The 16,292-nt window shown below is 36.8% G+C and overlaps 1 protein-coding gene across 2 annotated transcripts in view; it reads left to right on the top strand.

Moving 5' to 3' along the window:
• LOC127844985 (transient receptor potential cation channel subfamily V member 5-like) overlaps positions 1-16,292 on the top strand; it is a 142,088-nt gene that overhangs the window by 84,862 nt on the left and 40,934 nt on the right. For both annotated transcript variants that reach the window (XM_052375585.1, XM_052375586.1), the window contains exons 7-11: positions 388-531; positions 11,331-11,412; positions 13,904-14,019; positions 14,588-14,701; positions 16,037-16,144. In XM_052375585.1, the coding sequence (XP_052231545.1) occupies positions 388-531; positions 11,331-11,412; positions 13,904-14,019; positions 14,588-14,701; positions 16,037-16,144 (564 nt within the window). The remainder of the gene's footprint in view (positions 1-387; positions 532-11,330; positions 11,413-13,903; positions 14,020-14,587; positions 14,702-16,036; positions 16,145-16,292) is intronic.

A 16,292-nucleotide genomic window follows, 5' to 3' on the forward strand; every position in this document is an offset into this window, starting at 1 on the left:
CCGGATCAAATGATTGGGGTTATATTGTTTTTGACCTGTCTGTCTGTGTGTCTGACTGTCATTCTGTCCCAAAACTTTAACCTTGGTCATAACTTTTTCAATATTGAAGATAGAAACTTGATATTTTGCATGCATGAGTATCTCATGGAGCTGCACATTTTGAGTGGTGAAAGGTCAAGGTCATCCTTCAAGGTCAAAGGTAAAATATATGGCTTCAAAGAGCTGTAGGGGGCATTGTGTTTCACAAACACAGCTCTTGTTTTTTAGGGGAAGTCTCTTCTTAAGGAAAATCCACTTTAGGCAGAAAGGCAGACTGCACAGGCTAATCTGGGATGACACTTTATTTGCATAAATTAAAGATTATATGACATTATTCTATTTTTGTAGGAGATGTACAAGTACATGGTGAAGCATCACAAGAAGTGCGCCGACCGGGGGATCCGTAACCATGCCAACCTAACGCCACTCACCCTTGCCAGTAAACTAGGTCGCCACAAGCTCTTCAAGGACATTCTAGAAATACACTGTATTGTGAGTATGCAGTCTAGAAATACACTGTATTGTGAGTATGCAGTCTAGAAATACACTGTATTGTGAGTATGCAGTCAAAGGTCAATAGAAATACACTGTATTGTGAGTATGCAGTCAAAGGTCACTACAAATACACTGTATTGTGAGTATGCAGTCAAAGGTCGGCAACACTGTATTGTGAGTATGCAGTCAAAGGTCGGCAACACTGTATTGTGAGTATGCAGTCAAAGGTCACTAGAAATACACTGTATTGTGAGTATGCAGTCAAAGGTCGGCAACACTGTATTGTGAGTATGCAGTCATAGTCGGCAACACTGTATTGTGAGTATGCAGTCAAAGGTCACTAGAAATACACTGTATTGTGAGTATGCAGTCAAAGGTCACTAGAAATACACTGTATTGTGAGTATGCAGTCAAAGGTCGGCAACACTGTATTGTGAGTATGCAGTCAAAGGTCGGCTTTGCTCTGGGAAAACAGGACTTAATGCATGTGCATAAAGTGTTGTCCCTGATCAGGGATTACGCGTTTTGCTTATATGGAAAAAATTTGTTTTATGGAATTCTACTGAAGGAAAAAATCAATTTAGGCAGAAAGTGTTGCCTACATACTGCACAGGCTAACCTTAGACAACACTTGAAGCCCTGCCATGAGCTAGGCTCATATGGTATATGATATAGAAAACAGGTTCAATCATTGATCTGTTGTCTCATATGGTATATGATATAGAAAACATGTTCAATCATTGATCTGTTGTCTCATATGGTATATGATATAGAAAACAGGTCCAATCATTGATCTGTTGTCTCATATGGTTTATGATATAGAAAACAGGTTCAATCATTGATCTGTTGTCTCATATGGTATATGATATAATAGAACAGGTTAATTATGTTCAATCATTGATTTGATGTCTTGAATTGATATAGGTCTGTCTTGAAAAAATGGTCTTCATGCATGTGCGTAAAGTGCAGTCAGCACAGGCTAATTTGTGACAGCACTTTCTGGTTTTATGTTTTTGTTTAAAGGAAGTATTTTCTGAAAACAATTTAGTCTAGGTGGAAAAGGCAGTCCCAGGTCAGCCTGTGCAGACTGCGTAGGCTAATTAGTGAGAATACTTTAGGCACTTGCATTAAAATAGTTTTCTCAAGACCGAATCATATGTTTATAATCAAGTCTGAAACTGTTGTAAGTGCTTAATATTCTTATATTTGATGCAGCAGTTTTACATTTCACTCTTGATTGAACAGTTTTTAAGGATTAAGATCAAAATGTGCATACAAGACGTTCCCTTGGCTTGATTTTTGTTAAAGGTACATGACTTTGGTGTAATTGCTTGATACCTATTAATATAACACTCCCTATTAAACATTTGTTTATTAGCTCATCTATTTTTTGAAAAAAAATTATGAGCTATTGTCATCACTTTGGCGTCGGCCTTCGGTTAAGTTTTGCGTTTATGTCCACTTTTCTCATAAAGTATCAATGCTATTGCATTCAAACTTGGTACACTTACTTACTATCATGAGAGAACTGGGAAGGCAAAGTTTGATAACTCTGGCTTGCATTTTGACAGAATTATGTGCCCTTTTTATACTTAGAAAATTGAAAATTTTGGTTAAGTTTTGTGTTTAGGTCCATTTTATTCCGTAAGTATCAAAGCTATTGCTTTCATACTTGCAACACTTACTAACTATCATAAGGGGACTGTGCAGGCAAAGTTATGTAACTCTGACTGGCATTTTGACAGAATTATGTGCCCTTTTTATACTTAGAAAATTGAAAATTTGGTTAAGTTTGTGTTTAGGTCCACTTTTTTCCTAAAGTATTAAAGCTATTGCTTTCATACTTGCAACACTTACTAACTATCGTAAGGGGACTGTGCAGGCAAAGTTATGTAAATCTGACTGGCATTTTGACGGAATAATGGGCCCTTTATACTTGAAAATTTGGTTAAGTTTTGTGTTTTGGTCCACTTTACCCCTTAAGTATCATAGATATTGCTTTCATACTTGGAACACTCGCAAACTATCATAAGGGGACAGTAAAGGACGAGTAGCATAACTCTGGTTGTCATTTTTACGGAATTATGACCCGGTTTTGACTTAGTTACTTTGAATATATGGTTACATTTTGTGTTTAGATCCACTTGACTTCTAAATTATCAAGGCTATTGCTTTCAAACTTCAAATACTTTCATGCTATCATTAGGGTACTGTACTTGGCAAGTTGAATTTTACCTTGACCTTTGAATGACCTTGACTCTCAAGGTCAAATTATTAAATTTTGCTAAAATTGCCAAAACTTCTTTATTTATGATTAGATTTGATTGATACTTTGACAAAACAACTCTTACCTGACATACCACAATAGACTGTACCCAAACCATCCCCCCCCCCCCCCCCGAATCCCCCTCAATTCCCCCCCCCCCAATTTTCGAATTTTTTATCCCCTGCCAGAGGCGGAGGGATATTGTTTTGGCGTTGTCCGTCCGTCCGGCACTTTTGTGTCCGGAGCCATATCTTGGAAGTTCTTTGGTGGATTTCATTTAAACTTGGTATGAGTATATATATGCATAAGAGGATGATGCACGCCAAATGGCATTGTACACCATCTGTTAAAAACAGACTTATGGCCCTTTGTATCTTGAAAAAATGCTTTTTAGTGTCCGGAGCCATATCTTGGAAGTTCTTTGGCGGATTTCATTGAAACTTGGTTTGAGTATATATATATGCATAAGAGGATGATGCACGCCAAATGACATTGTACACCATCTGTTAAAAACAGACTTATGGCCCTTTGTATCTTGAAAAAATGCTTTTTACTATAGGCACTTTTGTGTCCGGAGCCATATCTTGGAAGTGCTTTGGCGGATTTCATTTAAACTTGGTATGAGTATATATATGCATAAGAGGATGATGCACGCCAAATGGCATTGTACACCATCTGTTAAAAACAGACTTATGGCCCTTTGTATCTTGAAAAAATGCTTTTTACTATAGGCATTTTTGTGTCCGGAGCCATATCTTGGAAGCGCTTTGGCGGATTTCTTTGAAACTTGGTATGAATATATTCCCGCGCCAGAAGCGGAGGGATATTGTTATGGCGTTGTCCGTCCGTCCGGCTGTCCGTCCAGCACTTTTGTGTCCGGAGCCATATCTTGGAAGTGCTTTGGCGGATTTCATTTGTGTTATTGTCCTCCGTCCGTCCATCTATCATTATGTTCATCCGTCCAATTTGCACCCATCCTCAAACAAAGCATATGTTGCGGGGGATACCTTGGGCCTTTCAGGCCCTCTTGTTTTTTTTTAAAGATCATCTAATTAATGACCACCACACCCTCACACTATAACCCCCCCCCCACCCCCCACCCCAAAAAAATAATTTTTATGCTCCCGGTAGGGTGGCATATAGCAGTTGAACTGTCCGTCAGTATGTCAGTCAGTCTGTCTGTCTGTCCGTCCAAAAAAACTTTAACATTGGCCATAACTTTTTCACTATTGAAGATAGCAACTTGATATTTGGCATGCATGTGTATCTCATGAAGCTGCACATTTTGAGTGGTGAAAGGTCAAGGTCATCCTTCAAGGTCAAATGTCAAATTTATGGCGTCTGTCCGTCCGAAAACTTTAACATTGGACATAACTTTTTCAATATTGAAGATAGCAACTTGATATTTGGCATGCATGTGTATCTCATGGAGCTAAACATTTTGAGTGGTGAAAGGTCAAGGTCAAGGTCATCCTTCAAGGTCAAATATCAAATATATGGCGTCTGTCCGTCCAAAAACTTTAACATTGGCCATAACTTTTTTAATATTGAAGATAGCAACTTGACATTTGGCATGCATGTGTATCTCATAAAGCTGCACATTTTGAGTGGTGGAAGTTCAAGGTCAAGGTTATCCTTCAAGGTAAAAAAAAAATAATTTCAAAGCAGCGTTCTCATGAAGCTGCACATTTTGAGTGGTGGAAGTTCAAGGTCAAGGTCATCCTTCAAGGTCAAGGTCATCCTTCAAGGTCAAAGGTCAAAAAAAATAAATTCAAAGTGGCGTTCTCATGAAGCTGCACATTTTGAGTGGTGAAAGTTCAAGGTCATCCTTCAATGTCAAGGTCATCTTTCAAGGTCAAAGGTCAAAAAAAAATTCAAAGCGGCGTTATCATGAAGCTGCACATTTTGAGTGGTGGAAGTTCAAGGTCAAGGTCATCCTTCAAGGTAAATTTTTTTATTTATTTCAAAGCGGCGTTCTCATGAAGCTTCACATTTTGAGTGGTGGTAGTGCAAGGTCAAGGTCATCCTTCAAGGTCAAAGGTCAATTTTTTTTATTTCAAAGCGGCCTTCTCATAAAGCTGCACATTTTGAGTGGTGGAAGTTCATGGTCAAGGTCATCCTTTAAGGTTAAAGGTCAAAAAAGAAATTCAAAGCGGCGCAATAGGGGGCATTGTGTTTCTGACGAATACATCTCGTTTTTTTCAAACATGGTTAAAAAACACAAATCTTTTTTAAATACACCCCTCTACACTCCACCCCTCCCTCCTTTGTGATTGAAATTGAGATAGGCCCCTACACCTTTAAAAAGAAAATAAGATTAGCGGTCTGCACCCGCAAGGCGGTGCTTTTGTTAAAAAATGCACCCGCAGCCGAGCGTTGGCAACCGTTATGCTGTGCTCTTGTTTCAGAATATTATAAATACATTTTCGGAAAACGCTTCTAAAATTAAATACGCTTGTAGATTGGCCTATTATTTTAACATTACAAAGTACCCGATGCTTGCACATCCTGGAACGTGATTTACGCATGTTCAATTGTAATACACCTGTATCGATTGGACGTCAGTTGCATCATAACTTTAAATAGAAACCCTGCTGTTTACTGGACATTTTAGAAAAATGGCAGCCGAATGAGTTTATGCAATTCTTTAACACTTAAATTGTTAATTTAAGCAAGATTTTCATCTTGAAAATGGGAGTCGTGATTATACAGGATAATGGAGTAATCAATAGAGTCATTAAAAGTCGTATGCATGCGGTAATCAATAGAACCGTGATAATACGTATGTATGGAGGAATCGATAGAGTCGGGATTATACGTATCTATGTGGGAAAAAGGTTAATGCAAATACTCGGGTATTCGATTGAATGGATTTGCGAGTATTCAAATACCGATATAGGTATTCGATGCCTGAAATGATCCCTAGTAATAATGATTTGTTCTAATGTATAATTAGCAACTTGGAAATCAATATGTATAGATAATTACATAAATTCAGCTACAGGTCACTTGGTAGTGGATTAAAAAAAAAGTATTGATATGTAGTTCATGGCATGATTTATATAATAAGCTATAGAAGTATTGACATGTTAGCCATGTTTTATGGAAGGAATGAAACATTTATTGTTGAAGAAGGTGAAAACAAAATAAATAAGATGTTCTTTACCTTGATTAAAAAACTTATTATCCGTCATCATTATATGTTCATATACATGTACAATAATTGTAAGTACGTCAGAAAATATTCAACGTCAATTTAAGATTTTTAGCTCACCTGATTGCTCAGGTGAGCTTTTGTGACCGGTCTTTGTCCGTCGTATGTCCGTCTGTCCGTCCGTCCATTAACATTTGCTCGTAAACACTCAAGAGGCCACATTTCTTGTCCCATCTTCATGAAACTTGATCAGAAGCTTTGTTCCAATGAAATCTCGGCCGAGTTTGAAACTGGGTTGTGCCAGGTCAAAAACTAGGTCACTAGGTCAAAAAAAGAGAAAAACCTTGTAAACACTGTAAAAGTCATATTTCATGCCCAATCTTCATGTAACTTTTTCAAAATGTTTGTCTTAATAATATCTTGGTTGTGTTCAAAAGTGGTTCAGATCCGTTGAAAAACATGGCCGCCAGTGGGTGGGGCAGTTTTCCATATTAGAGAAACCTTGTAAACACTCCAGAAGTCACAATTTTTGCCCAATCATCATGAAAGTTGGTCAAAACATTGGTTCAATTGATGTCTCGGACGAGTTCGAAAATGGTCGAGATCGATGAAAAAACATGGCTGCCAGTGGGCGGGGCATTTTTCTCTATATGTATATAGTGGCAGTTTTCCCTATTTGGCTATAGAGAAACCTTGTAAACACTCAAGAAGTCACAATTTTTGCCCAATCATCATGAAAATTGGTCAAAACATTGGTTTTATTGATATCTCGGAAGAGTTTGAAAATGGTTGGGATCGTTGAAAAAACATGGCCGCCAGTGGGCGGGGCAATTTTCTCTTTATGTATATAGTGAAAACATGTGAACACAGTAGAAGTCACATTTTTGGCCCAATTTTTATTAAATTTGCTCAGAACATTTGTTTCCTTCACACAGTTCCCAAAAACGTATTCACACAATGGCTGTCAAGGTCACGGTGACTCAACGTAGAAAAATGGTTTCCGGATGATAACTCAAGAATGCTTACGCCTAGGATCATGAAATTTCATAGGTACATTGATCATGACTCGCAGATGAAATAATGATGAAACTTGACCAGGATGTTTGTCTGGACAATATCTAGGTCAAGTTTGACATTTGGTACAGATTGAATGAACCGACTCCTCTAAGGTGAGCGAACTAGAGCCATCTTGGCCCTCTTGTTAAAACAATTGACAAGAAATTTAGATAAACTGATAAAGCAAATGCTGTTCTGGACCCAAATGTTAACTGTTGGTTACTGTGTAATTAACTGAAAGCAAGCTTGTAACCTGGTACATCTATTTCTATCAATTGTTGCACAATAAATTTCCATTATATCATTATCAGAGGACATACTCTGAAGTGAAATAGAAGAAAGAAGCAATTCTTACTAAATATATCAGCATGACACTTTCCAAACCATTTAATAAGTAATTAAAAATCATACTGCCAGGATTAAAAGAACAGCCTGTGTTTATTGTTGTATTGAAGTTTCAAATGTCAGCATGGCCAAGCAATAAATCAACGTGTAATCTTAAATTCAATAGTGTGGCTTCCTCAGTTACTTAATCAAAGCCTCCCATCCGAAATCAATCGCACAGCATCGATTGGACAATATTGATTAGGCTACACTCCACCAAGCATGGGCAGTTAAATGCAGTTGATAGTGTGGAAATAATTTCCATGTATTTACTGCAAAACCCAAGAAGCTCAATTCATTAACTCTCCTGCTTGTGGAGATAAAATTGCACCCTGCCTGTTGGACAAAATCATTGGACCATTTTACAGCCGTTGAGAAAGCGAATACTCAGGCAACATGCAGCTGAAGTTTATGAGATATTTGTGGTTTCTCACATAAAATGGAACAAATGAACCATGTTTTGTGGGAGGAATGCATAAAATTACATTCCTAACAATAACTATTTCGCTCATACAATAACAGATCAATATTAACATTCACAGAATCTTAGAGGAAATACTTCTCAAGGTTTATCAGAATCTTTTAAAGTTCATCTCACATCTAGCTCTATAAGTTGAACCTTAGTCAATATAATATTGATCCCACTTTTTTTCTAAATTTAACCCATTTATGCCTAGTGGACTCTCTTATCTTTTTAAATTGGATCAATTTATTTCTAAAATTAGTGATGTCTAGTATATTAATTTCTATATTTAGAATATTTCTTACAGAAATTCCTCTAAGCAAACAGCGCAGACCCAGATGAGACGCCGCATAATGCGGCGTTTCATCTGGGTCTACGCTGTTTGCAATGTCCTTTTTTCAGGACGCTAGGCATAAATGGGTTAAAGTATTTGTTAGCAAAAAACAACAATACAATTCTTATTTCAGAATTTAAGTCAAAACCATGTGATTTTTCCTAATCCAAAGGGACCCGACCCAATGCCCAAAATGGTGATAAAACACACTGAAGTTTATAATCATTACCATGGCAAAGGGCCACAAGGTTTCCAAAAATTGTCAAGTAAAGTCTGGTGAGGAAATCTAATATGCAAGACTGACCGCCCATTGTCATCTTCCTACGTATAGTGTAGTTATGTATTGAAGACTTAGATTGGATTGGTGAAATTGACAACTGTCCTGTAAATTTGTACCATTTGTAAGACAGAATGGCCTCATTGTATATGTAAAGAGTCGTTTGCCATGTCTCTAAATTACCTATTAGAAACAATTCTTTGTACACAAAGCAAAATTATGGGTCATGCTGTGACATTCATACTAACGTACATGCTTGCAGTTTAGCATTAGATACTACTCTGTGTAATTAATGCATGCATAATATCAATGTTAGAGACCATGAAGTGTTTTTTACACCATTTTGGGAATGGTGCTTTTTGTATTGGGAATAATTGTGTTGTTTTTTACTTAAATTTGGCAATATTTTATATGCTTGCAGTTATTATAAAAATTGAAAAAAGTTTTTTAACATTGTTTTTGCTAAGATTCAACTCATAGAGCGGATAGCGAGATGACATTGACATAACACAATCTCATTCAGTTACCATCGGTCACTCTATGGAGTTGTATTTTGAATTTTGTACTGAAATATGTTTACCATGGAGATATTGCTAGCAGGTAGTTCATGGCTTACCTCAAGTGTTTCATGTGTGCCAGTTAATGTTTGAGCTATCTGTCTTCAAGTGGTAATACTGGGCCAACAATTGAGCCACTTTGTGGGAATACTGGGCTTAATGCATGGGCGTAAAGTGTTGTCCCAGATTAGACTGTTCAGTTTGCACTGGCTTATCAGGGATAACACTTTCCACTTTGATGGAATGCTTTGTCTATAGGAATTATCTTCAAAGGAAATTCCATTTTAGACGGAAAATGTTAATGTAAAATTAAAGGGATCTTTTCACGGTTTGGTAAATTGACAAAATTGAAAAAAGTTGTTTCAGATTCGCAAATTTTCATTTTAGTTATGATATTTGTGAGGAAACAGTATTATTGAACATTTACCATAGTCCAATATAGCCATTATGTGTATCTTTTGACGATTTGAAAACCTAAAAATTATAAAGCGTTGCAACGCCAAACAATTGAATAATTTGGAGAGATCTGTTGTTGTCGTTTAAATTTACGAAACTACGAAGATTGCTTATATAAAGTATATAATACTTAAACTGTGTATACCCGGCGGAATAGCGGAGAGGGTTAATGCGTTTTTACTTCAGACTTACTCCAGGACTCCGGGGATCACTGGTTCGAGCCCTGGTACCGGCTACTTTTTTTCCTTTTTTAAATTTTATTTTTGATTTTTTACTAGAGCTTTTAAGATCCAATGCTTACATTTATCAATATAAAGCAATTTATGACAAACTTCAAAATATGCCAAAATCTGTGAAAAGGCCCCTTTAAGCCATAACTTAATAATTAAGCTTAGTTTACCCAGAACAAGGCTAAATTGATTGCGATATGATTGATCGATCATCCCTGCTGCTTCCCTTTACAATGATGTCTACTTGAGTAAAAGTCTACAGTTTTACTGGTTATTGATATCTGTGATGTAGGGTTGTCGGGAAGATACTGTACAATAGCTGAAGGGCAGGTAAACACAGTTAATAGTACTAAACCCTTGCAAAGCTTACAGCTATGACCCAATACAGTACATTAAGTCCTGTAACATATTTAAACAAAGAAAGTAAATCAATGGTCTTGTTTTATTTCATTGTATGCTGAAGAAGATCATTGTAGTCTGCATTGAATTAATGGTCTTGTTTTTATTTCATTTTGTGTTGTGGTAAAGAATTGTACAATGCCTTGAAATAATGGTCTTGTTTTATTCAATTGCATGTTGTGGTAGAGCATTGCAGACTACATGTACCTTGAATTAATGGTTTTGTTTTATTTAATGGCATGTTGTGGTATAGCATTGTAGACTGTCTTGAATTAATGGTTTTGTTTTATTTCATGGCATGTTGTGGTATTAGCATTGTAGACTGCCTTGAATTAATGATCTTGTTTTATTTCATTGCATGTTGTGGTATAGCATTGTAGACTGCCTTGAATTAATGATCTTGTTTTATTTAATTGCATGGGTATAGCAGTGTAGACTGCCTTGAATTAATGGTCTTGTTTCATTTCATGGCATGTTGTGGTATAGCATTGTAGACTGCCTTGAATTAATGGTCTTGTTTTATTTCATGGCATGTTGTGGTATAGCATTGTAGACTGCCTTGAATTAATGGTATTGTTTTATTTCATGAAATGTTCTGAGCATTGTAGACTGCCTTGATGTAATGGTTTTGTTTTATTTCATGGCATAATGTGGTATAGCAGTGTAGACTGCCTTGAATTAATGGTCTTGTTTTATTTCATGGCATGTTGTGGTATAGCATTGTAGACTGCCTTGAATTAATGGTATTGTTTTATGTCATTGCATGTTGTAGTAGAGCATTGTACACTGCCTTGAATTAATGATCTTGTTTTATTTCATTGCATGTTGTGGTAGAGCATTGTAGACGCCTTGAATGAATGGTCTTGTTTTATTTCATTGCATGTTGTAGTACAGCATCATAAACTGCCTTAGGTATTTGTATTGTTCTATTTCGTGATATCTGATGGTGCAGCATTGAAGACTGCCTTGAATTAATATTCTTGCTTTATTTGATGACGTTGTTATACCTGCCTTCATATCACATTCTTGCTTAATAAGATGACATGTTGATATACAGCAATTTAGTTTGCCTTCATATCAATGTTCTTGCTTTATTTGATGGCATGTGGCTGTACAGCAGTATAGCATTCCATGTATTAATGGTATTGTTGTTGTTTCAGGACATGTGGCGGTACAACAGTATAGCAATCCATGAATAAATTATATTGTTGTTGTTTCAGGACATGTGGCGGTACAGTAATGTGGCGTGCTCTATGTACCCCTTGACTGAAATTGACTCCATCAAGCCCAATGGAGAGCCAAGTATGTAACAAACAAACCCATTTACTTTAGCCCTAAATACCTTGTAGAATTAATAAATTAATAATATAACCAATCAAGTTGTCTTCTTAATATATATAAAAACTGCACAGAACAAGTACACACAATCCATCTAGTTCCAATTATGATCAATTTGGTGGAAACTATTCCAGCAAAGATTTTTGATATTAAAATGATATCAGCCTGTCTATAACCAGACTTATAGCATGAATGATATCAGCTAGTCTATGACCAGACTTATAGCATGAATGATATCAGCTAGTCTATGACCAGACTTATAGCATGAATGATATCAGCCTGTCTATGACCAGACTTATAGCATGAATGATATCAGCTAGTCTATGACCAGACTTATAGCATGAATGATATCAGCTAGTCTATGACCAGACTTATAGCATGAATGATATCAGCTAGTCTATGACCAGACTTATAGCATGTGCCTAAAGTTTAGTCTCAGATATGCTTGTGCAGTCTACACAGGCTTTTAAGGGAGAGCACTTTCTGCTTAAAAAAACTTCAGAATTCTAAGAAATTACCTTTAAACAAACATTTCCATAAAGCAGAATGTGTGGTCCCTGATGAGAGTGTGCACACAAGTCAAGGTCAAGGAATGTTAAAGCTTTCAGCCAGTCATGACACTCAAGGTCAAGGAATGTTCAAGCTTTCAGGCAGTCATGACACTCATGGTCAAGGAATGTTAAAGCTTTCAGCCAGTCATGACACTCAAGGTCAAGGAATGTTAAAGCTTTCAGCCAGTCATGACACTCAAGGTCAAGGAATGTTCAAGCATTCAGTCAGTCATGACACTCAAGGTCAAGGAATGTTAAAGCTTTCAGCCAGTCATGACACTCAAGGTCAAGGAATGTTCAAGCATTCAGTCAGACATGACACTCAAGGTCAAGGGATGTTCAAGCATTCAGTCAGTCATGACACTCAAGGTCAAGGAATGTTAAAGCTTTCAGCCAGTCATGACACTCAAGGTCAAGGAATGTTCAAGCATTCAGTCAGTCGTGACACTCAAGGTCAAGAATGTTAAAGCTTTCAGACAGTCATGACACTCAAGGTCAAGGGGTGTTCAAGCATTCAGTCAGTCATGACACTCAAGGTCAAGAATGTTAAAGCTTTCAGCCAGTTATGACACTCAAGGTCAAGGAATGTTCAAGCTTTCAGCCAGTTATGACACTCAAAGTCAAGAATGTTCAAGCTTTCAGTCAGTCATGACACTCAAGGTCAAGGAATGTTCAAACTTGACTCTAATAATCACAAACAGAGGCAATGTGTGGAGGCCAAGGATCCATCTGGAGATCTAGAAGATTTGTGTCATTGAATTTACTATGAAACTGGAAAGTTACTTGGTTAACAAAAAAACTCTGAGATATCCTAATTTTTATGCCCCTGGATCGAATGATCGGGGGTATATTGTTTTTGTCTGTCTGTCTGTCTGTTTGTCTGTATGTCATTCTGTCCCAAAACATTTAACCTTGGTCATAACTTTTGCAATATTGAAGGTAGCAACTTGATATTTGGCTTGCATGTGTATCTCATGGAGCTGCTCATTGTGAGTGGTGAAAGGTCAAGGTCATATCTCAAGGTCAAAGGTCAAATATATGGCTTCAAAGCTGCGCAGTAGGGGGCATTGTGTTTCACAAACACAGCTCTTGTTTGGATATGATAGTGGAAACAAATACCATATTTTAGCCTTATTAAGACTTGTTGACCTTTGTCTTTTGGTGTAATACTCATTCAGATTAGGGGACAAAACTCATGTTTGAAGCAGAAGTAACATCTTTTAATTATTTTGTGTATCATCTGTATAAAAGAAGATGTAGTTGATGAACTATTTTGGGAATATTGAGAACTTAATTAATGGATTTATTGTGTATTACATATTTTTGTTATATATCGCACACTGTTTTATTTAGATTGCTGACTACATATTTGAGTCTGTTACTTAGATATTTAAATATTTACGTCTTGGTTTGTTTTTAAGAATGTGTACATGTTCTGTATTGATTTGGGTGTATGTATTAACGTTCAAATATAAAAATAATGTTTCTGCATGCAAAAACAAGTATACGTTTAACGCAGTTTGATATGGTAAGAGATTAAATTGGGTAGAAATTTGCTAATCACACAGGCTAAAGACATGAATTTGGTTTTAAAAAGTCTTCTATTCCACAACTCTAGAATTCATAATTAACCCATTTATGCCTAGCGTCTTGAAAAAAGGACATTGCAAACATCGTAGACCCAGATGAGACGCCGCATAATGCGGCGTCTCATCTGGGTCTGCGCTGCTTGCTTAAAGGAACTTCTGTAAGAAATATTCTAAATATAGAAATTGATATACTAGACATCCCTAATTTTAGAAATAAATTGATCCAATTTAGAAGGATGGGAGAGTCCACTAGGCATATGGGTTAAATTGCTAGCCTGTGTCTGTTCATCTGTGAGTATGGCTCCTTGATTACAGACTTCAACTCTGCGCTGATGATCGTGATCAACGGGGAGGAGGATGAACACCTGGAGATGTTGGAGGGCGGAGTCATGAGGCAGCTCCTCGATGAGAAGTGGAAGACATTTGCAAGGGTGCATAGTCAAGGCGGAGTTTTCCCCATGTTTGAGCTTCAATCTGGAAAAATGTGGCTTAATGCATGTTCTTAAAGCATCATCCCAGATAATCTGGGATGACACTTTCCACTTTAATGGTATTTTGTGTTAAAAGGAAGTCTCTTCTCAGTGAAAATCAAGTTTGATTTAAGGCGGATGATTTAATGCACATGCAGTCAATCCACTTTTTCCAGAGCAAGGGATCTTTAGCAGTACTTTAGTCATACAACTCATGTAACTAAGAAAAGCTTTGCCAATGCATATACTTTTTATGTAAGTAACTGACCTATGTCACATTGCAATCAGAATTATGGGATGTTTGTTTAAGTGTATTGTCATTATTTAAACAGAATTTCAGTCATTTCATATTGATCAATTATCCAACTTACAAGATATTTTTGTATTCCATCAACCATTTACTAAAAACATTAAAATTGCCCTGTATTCAATAATTTTCTGTTAATATATCATGTGTTATTCACAGATGCGGTTCATCTTTTGCCTGTATTCAAATATTTCCCATAAATATTTACTGCGTTATTCACAGAAACGTTTTATCCATCGCCTGGTCCTGGCCTTTATCCACCTGGCTATGATAAGCACAGCCGTGTACCTTCGACCTCCAGAAAACCTCAACACATTTAGGTCCTATGAGGATGGGGTGAGTGCTCTGGACACTTATAGTCTAGTTGAGGAAATTAGGTCTCAATGCATGTGAGTAAAGTGTCATCCTAGATGAGCCTGTGCATGAACAATAGGGTGGCCAAAATGTATCCAACAATATTGATAACTGAACCCTTTATGTACCGCTTGTGTAGAATATTTGCATGCCCCTGAAGGAGGGCATATAGTGATCGCTTTGTCCCTCTGTCTGTCCTACTTTGCGTTTAGGTTTCCAAAAATGCTCATAACTTCTATGTCGCTTCAGATGTTACATTCATATTTGGTATGTATGTGTATAATGAAAAGGCCTTTCCATACGCACAAAAATGTTGACCCCTTTGACCCTGACCTTGAACTTAGGGTCCACGTTTAGGTTTCCAAATATGCGTTTAGGTGCCGACAAATGCTCATAACTTCTATCAAAGGGTTTATTGGGTGCATATATCATCCTATGGAGAGAACTCTTGTTTTTAAAAGCAATTTGATTTTCATCATTTGAAGAAAGGAAGGTTTTGTTAGATTCTGAATAAAAAACACACATGGGATAATGAAACACAACTCACATACACATTATCTTAAAGATTAAGTTTATAAATTGATATAACATGCATGCCAGAATTTTTCAGTTCCAAATCAGGACATTCCATAAAAAATGTTCAGACATTTGACCAATAAGAGAGACACCTAAAACAATCAATTATGGGACAGAGGCCCCCATTTAACATGTGTAAATCATGCACTGTTGCTTTTTTCAACCATTTGTCCTTTAACCATTATTTTGGATTGATGCTATATGTACAAACTACAGCAGTCGAAAACGTAAGGACATTTATGTGAAGCATCAAGGTGTTTCTGTCAGAGTTCAATTTGTTTTATATACAAAATCGTTTTTTTGACAGTTTTTTAACCTCATAGGGTATAACACAGTTTTTTAGCCTCAGAGTGTATAACACAGTTTTTTAGCCTCAGAGTGTATAAAACACAGAAAAACGCGTAAAAGTATCTTTGAACTGTGGACCCATTTAAAAAAAATGATAATTTGTCAAAACAACACTGGTGCACTCGAGTACTAGAAATGGTTTGTTAATAGGGGCCATAAAGGGATGTGATGTTAAATTTAATCCAAACAGAGCTTGAATAGCCAATTTTATTGTGATTTGTAGACCGAACATTGTTTTTTACAAGGTTGGGACAAATTGTCTCGTATATCTACACTGGGACAAACACCCAAAGAGTGGTACTTTCCCGCCGAGATTGGGACGTCGGGCATGTATGTTGTAAAATTGTATTTGTTAACTCTCCAAACTAAAGATTTCATTTTATTCCATTTCAGATCCGGTTTACAGCGGAGATTGTTGTGTGCCTCTTCTGTATAGGATACCTGATCCTAGATATCATAGAAATAGGGGCCCAAGGCCCCTTGGCCTTCATAAAAAACTGTGTAAGTAATAGAGTGAAGGGCTTGATATCATAGAAATAGGGGCCCAAGGTCCCTTGGCCTTCATAAAAAACTGTGTAAGTAATAGAGTGAAGGGCATGATATCATAGAAATAGGGGCCCAAGGTCCCTTGGCCTTCATAAAAAACTGT

Source organism: Dreissena polymorpha, chromosome 9 (assembly GCF_020536995.1).
Source record: "Dreissena polymorpha isolate Duluth1 chromosome 9, UMN_Dpol_1.0, whole genome shotgun sequence".
Lineage (NCBI taxonomy): Eukaryota > Metazoa > Mollusca > Bivalvia > Myida > Dreissenidae > Dreissena > Dreissena polymorpha.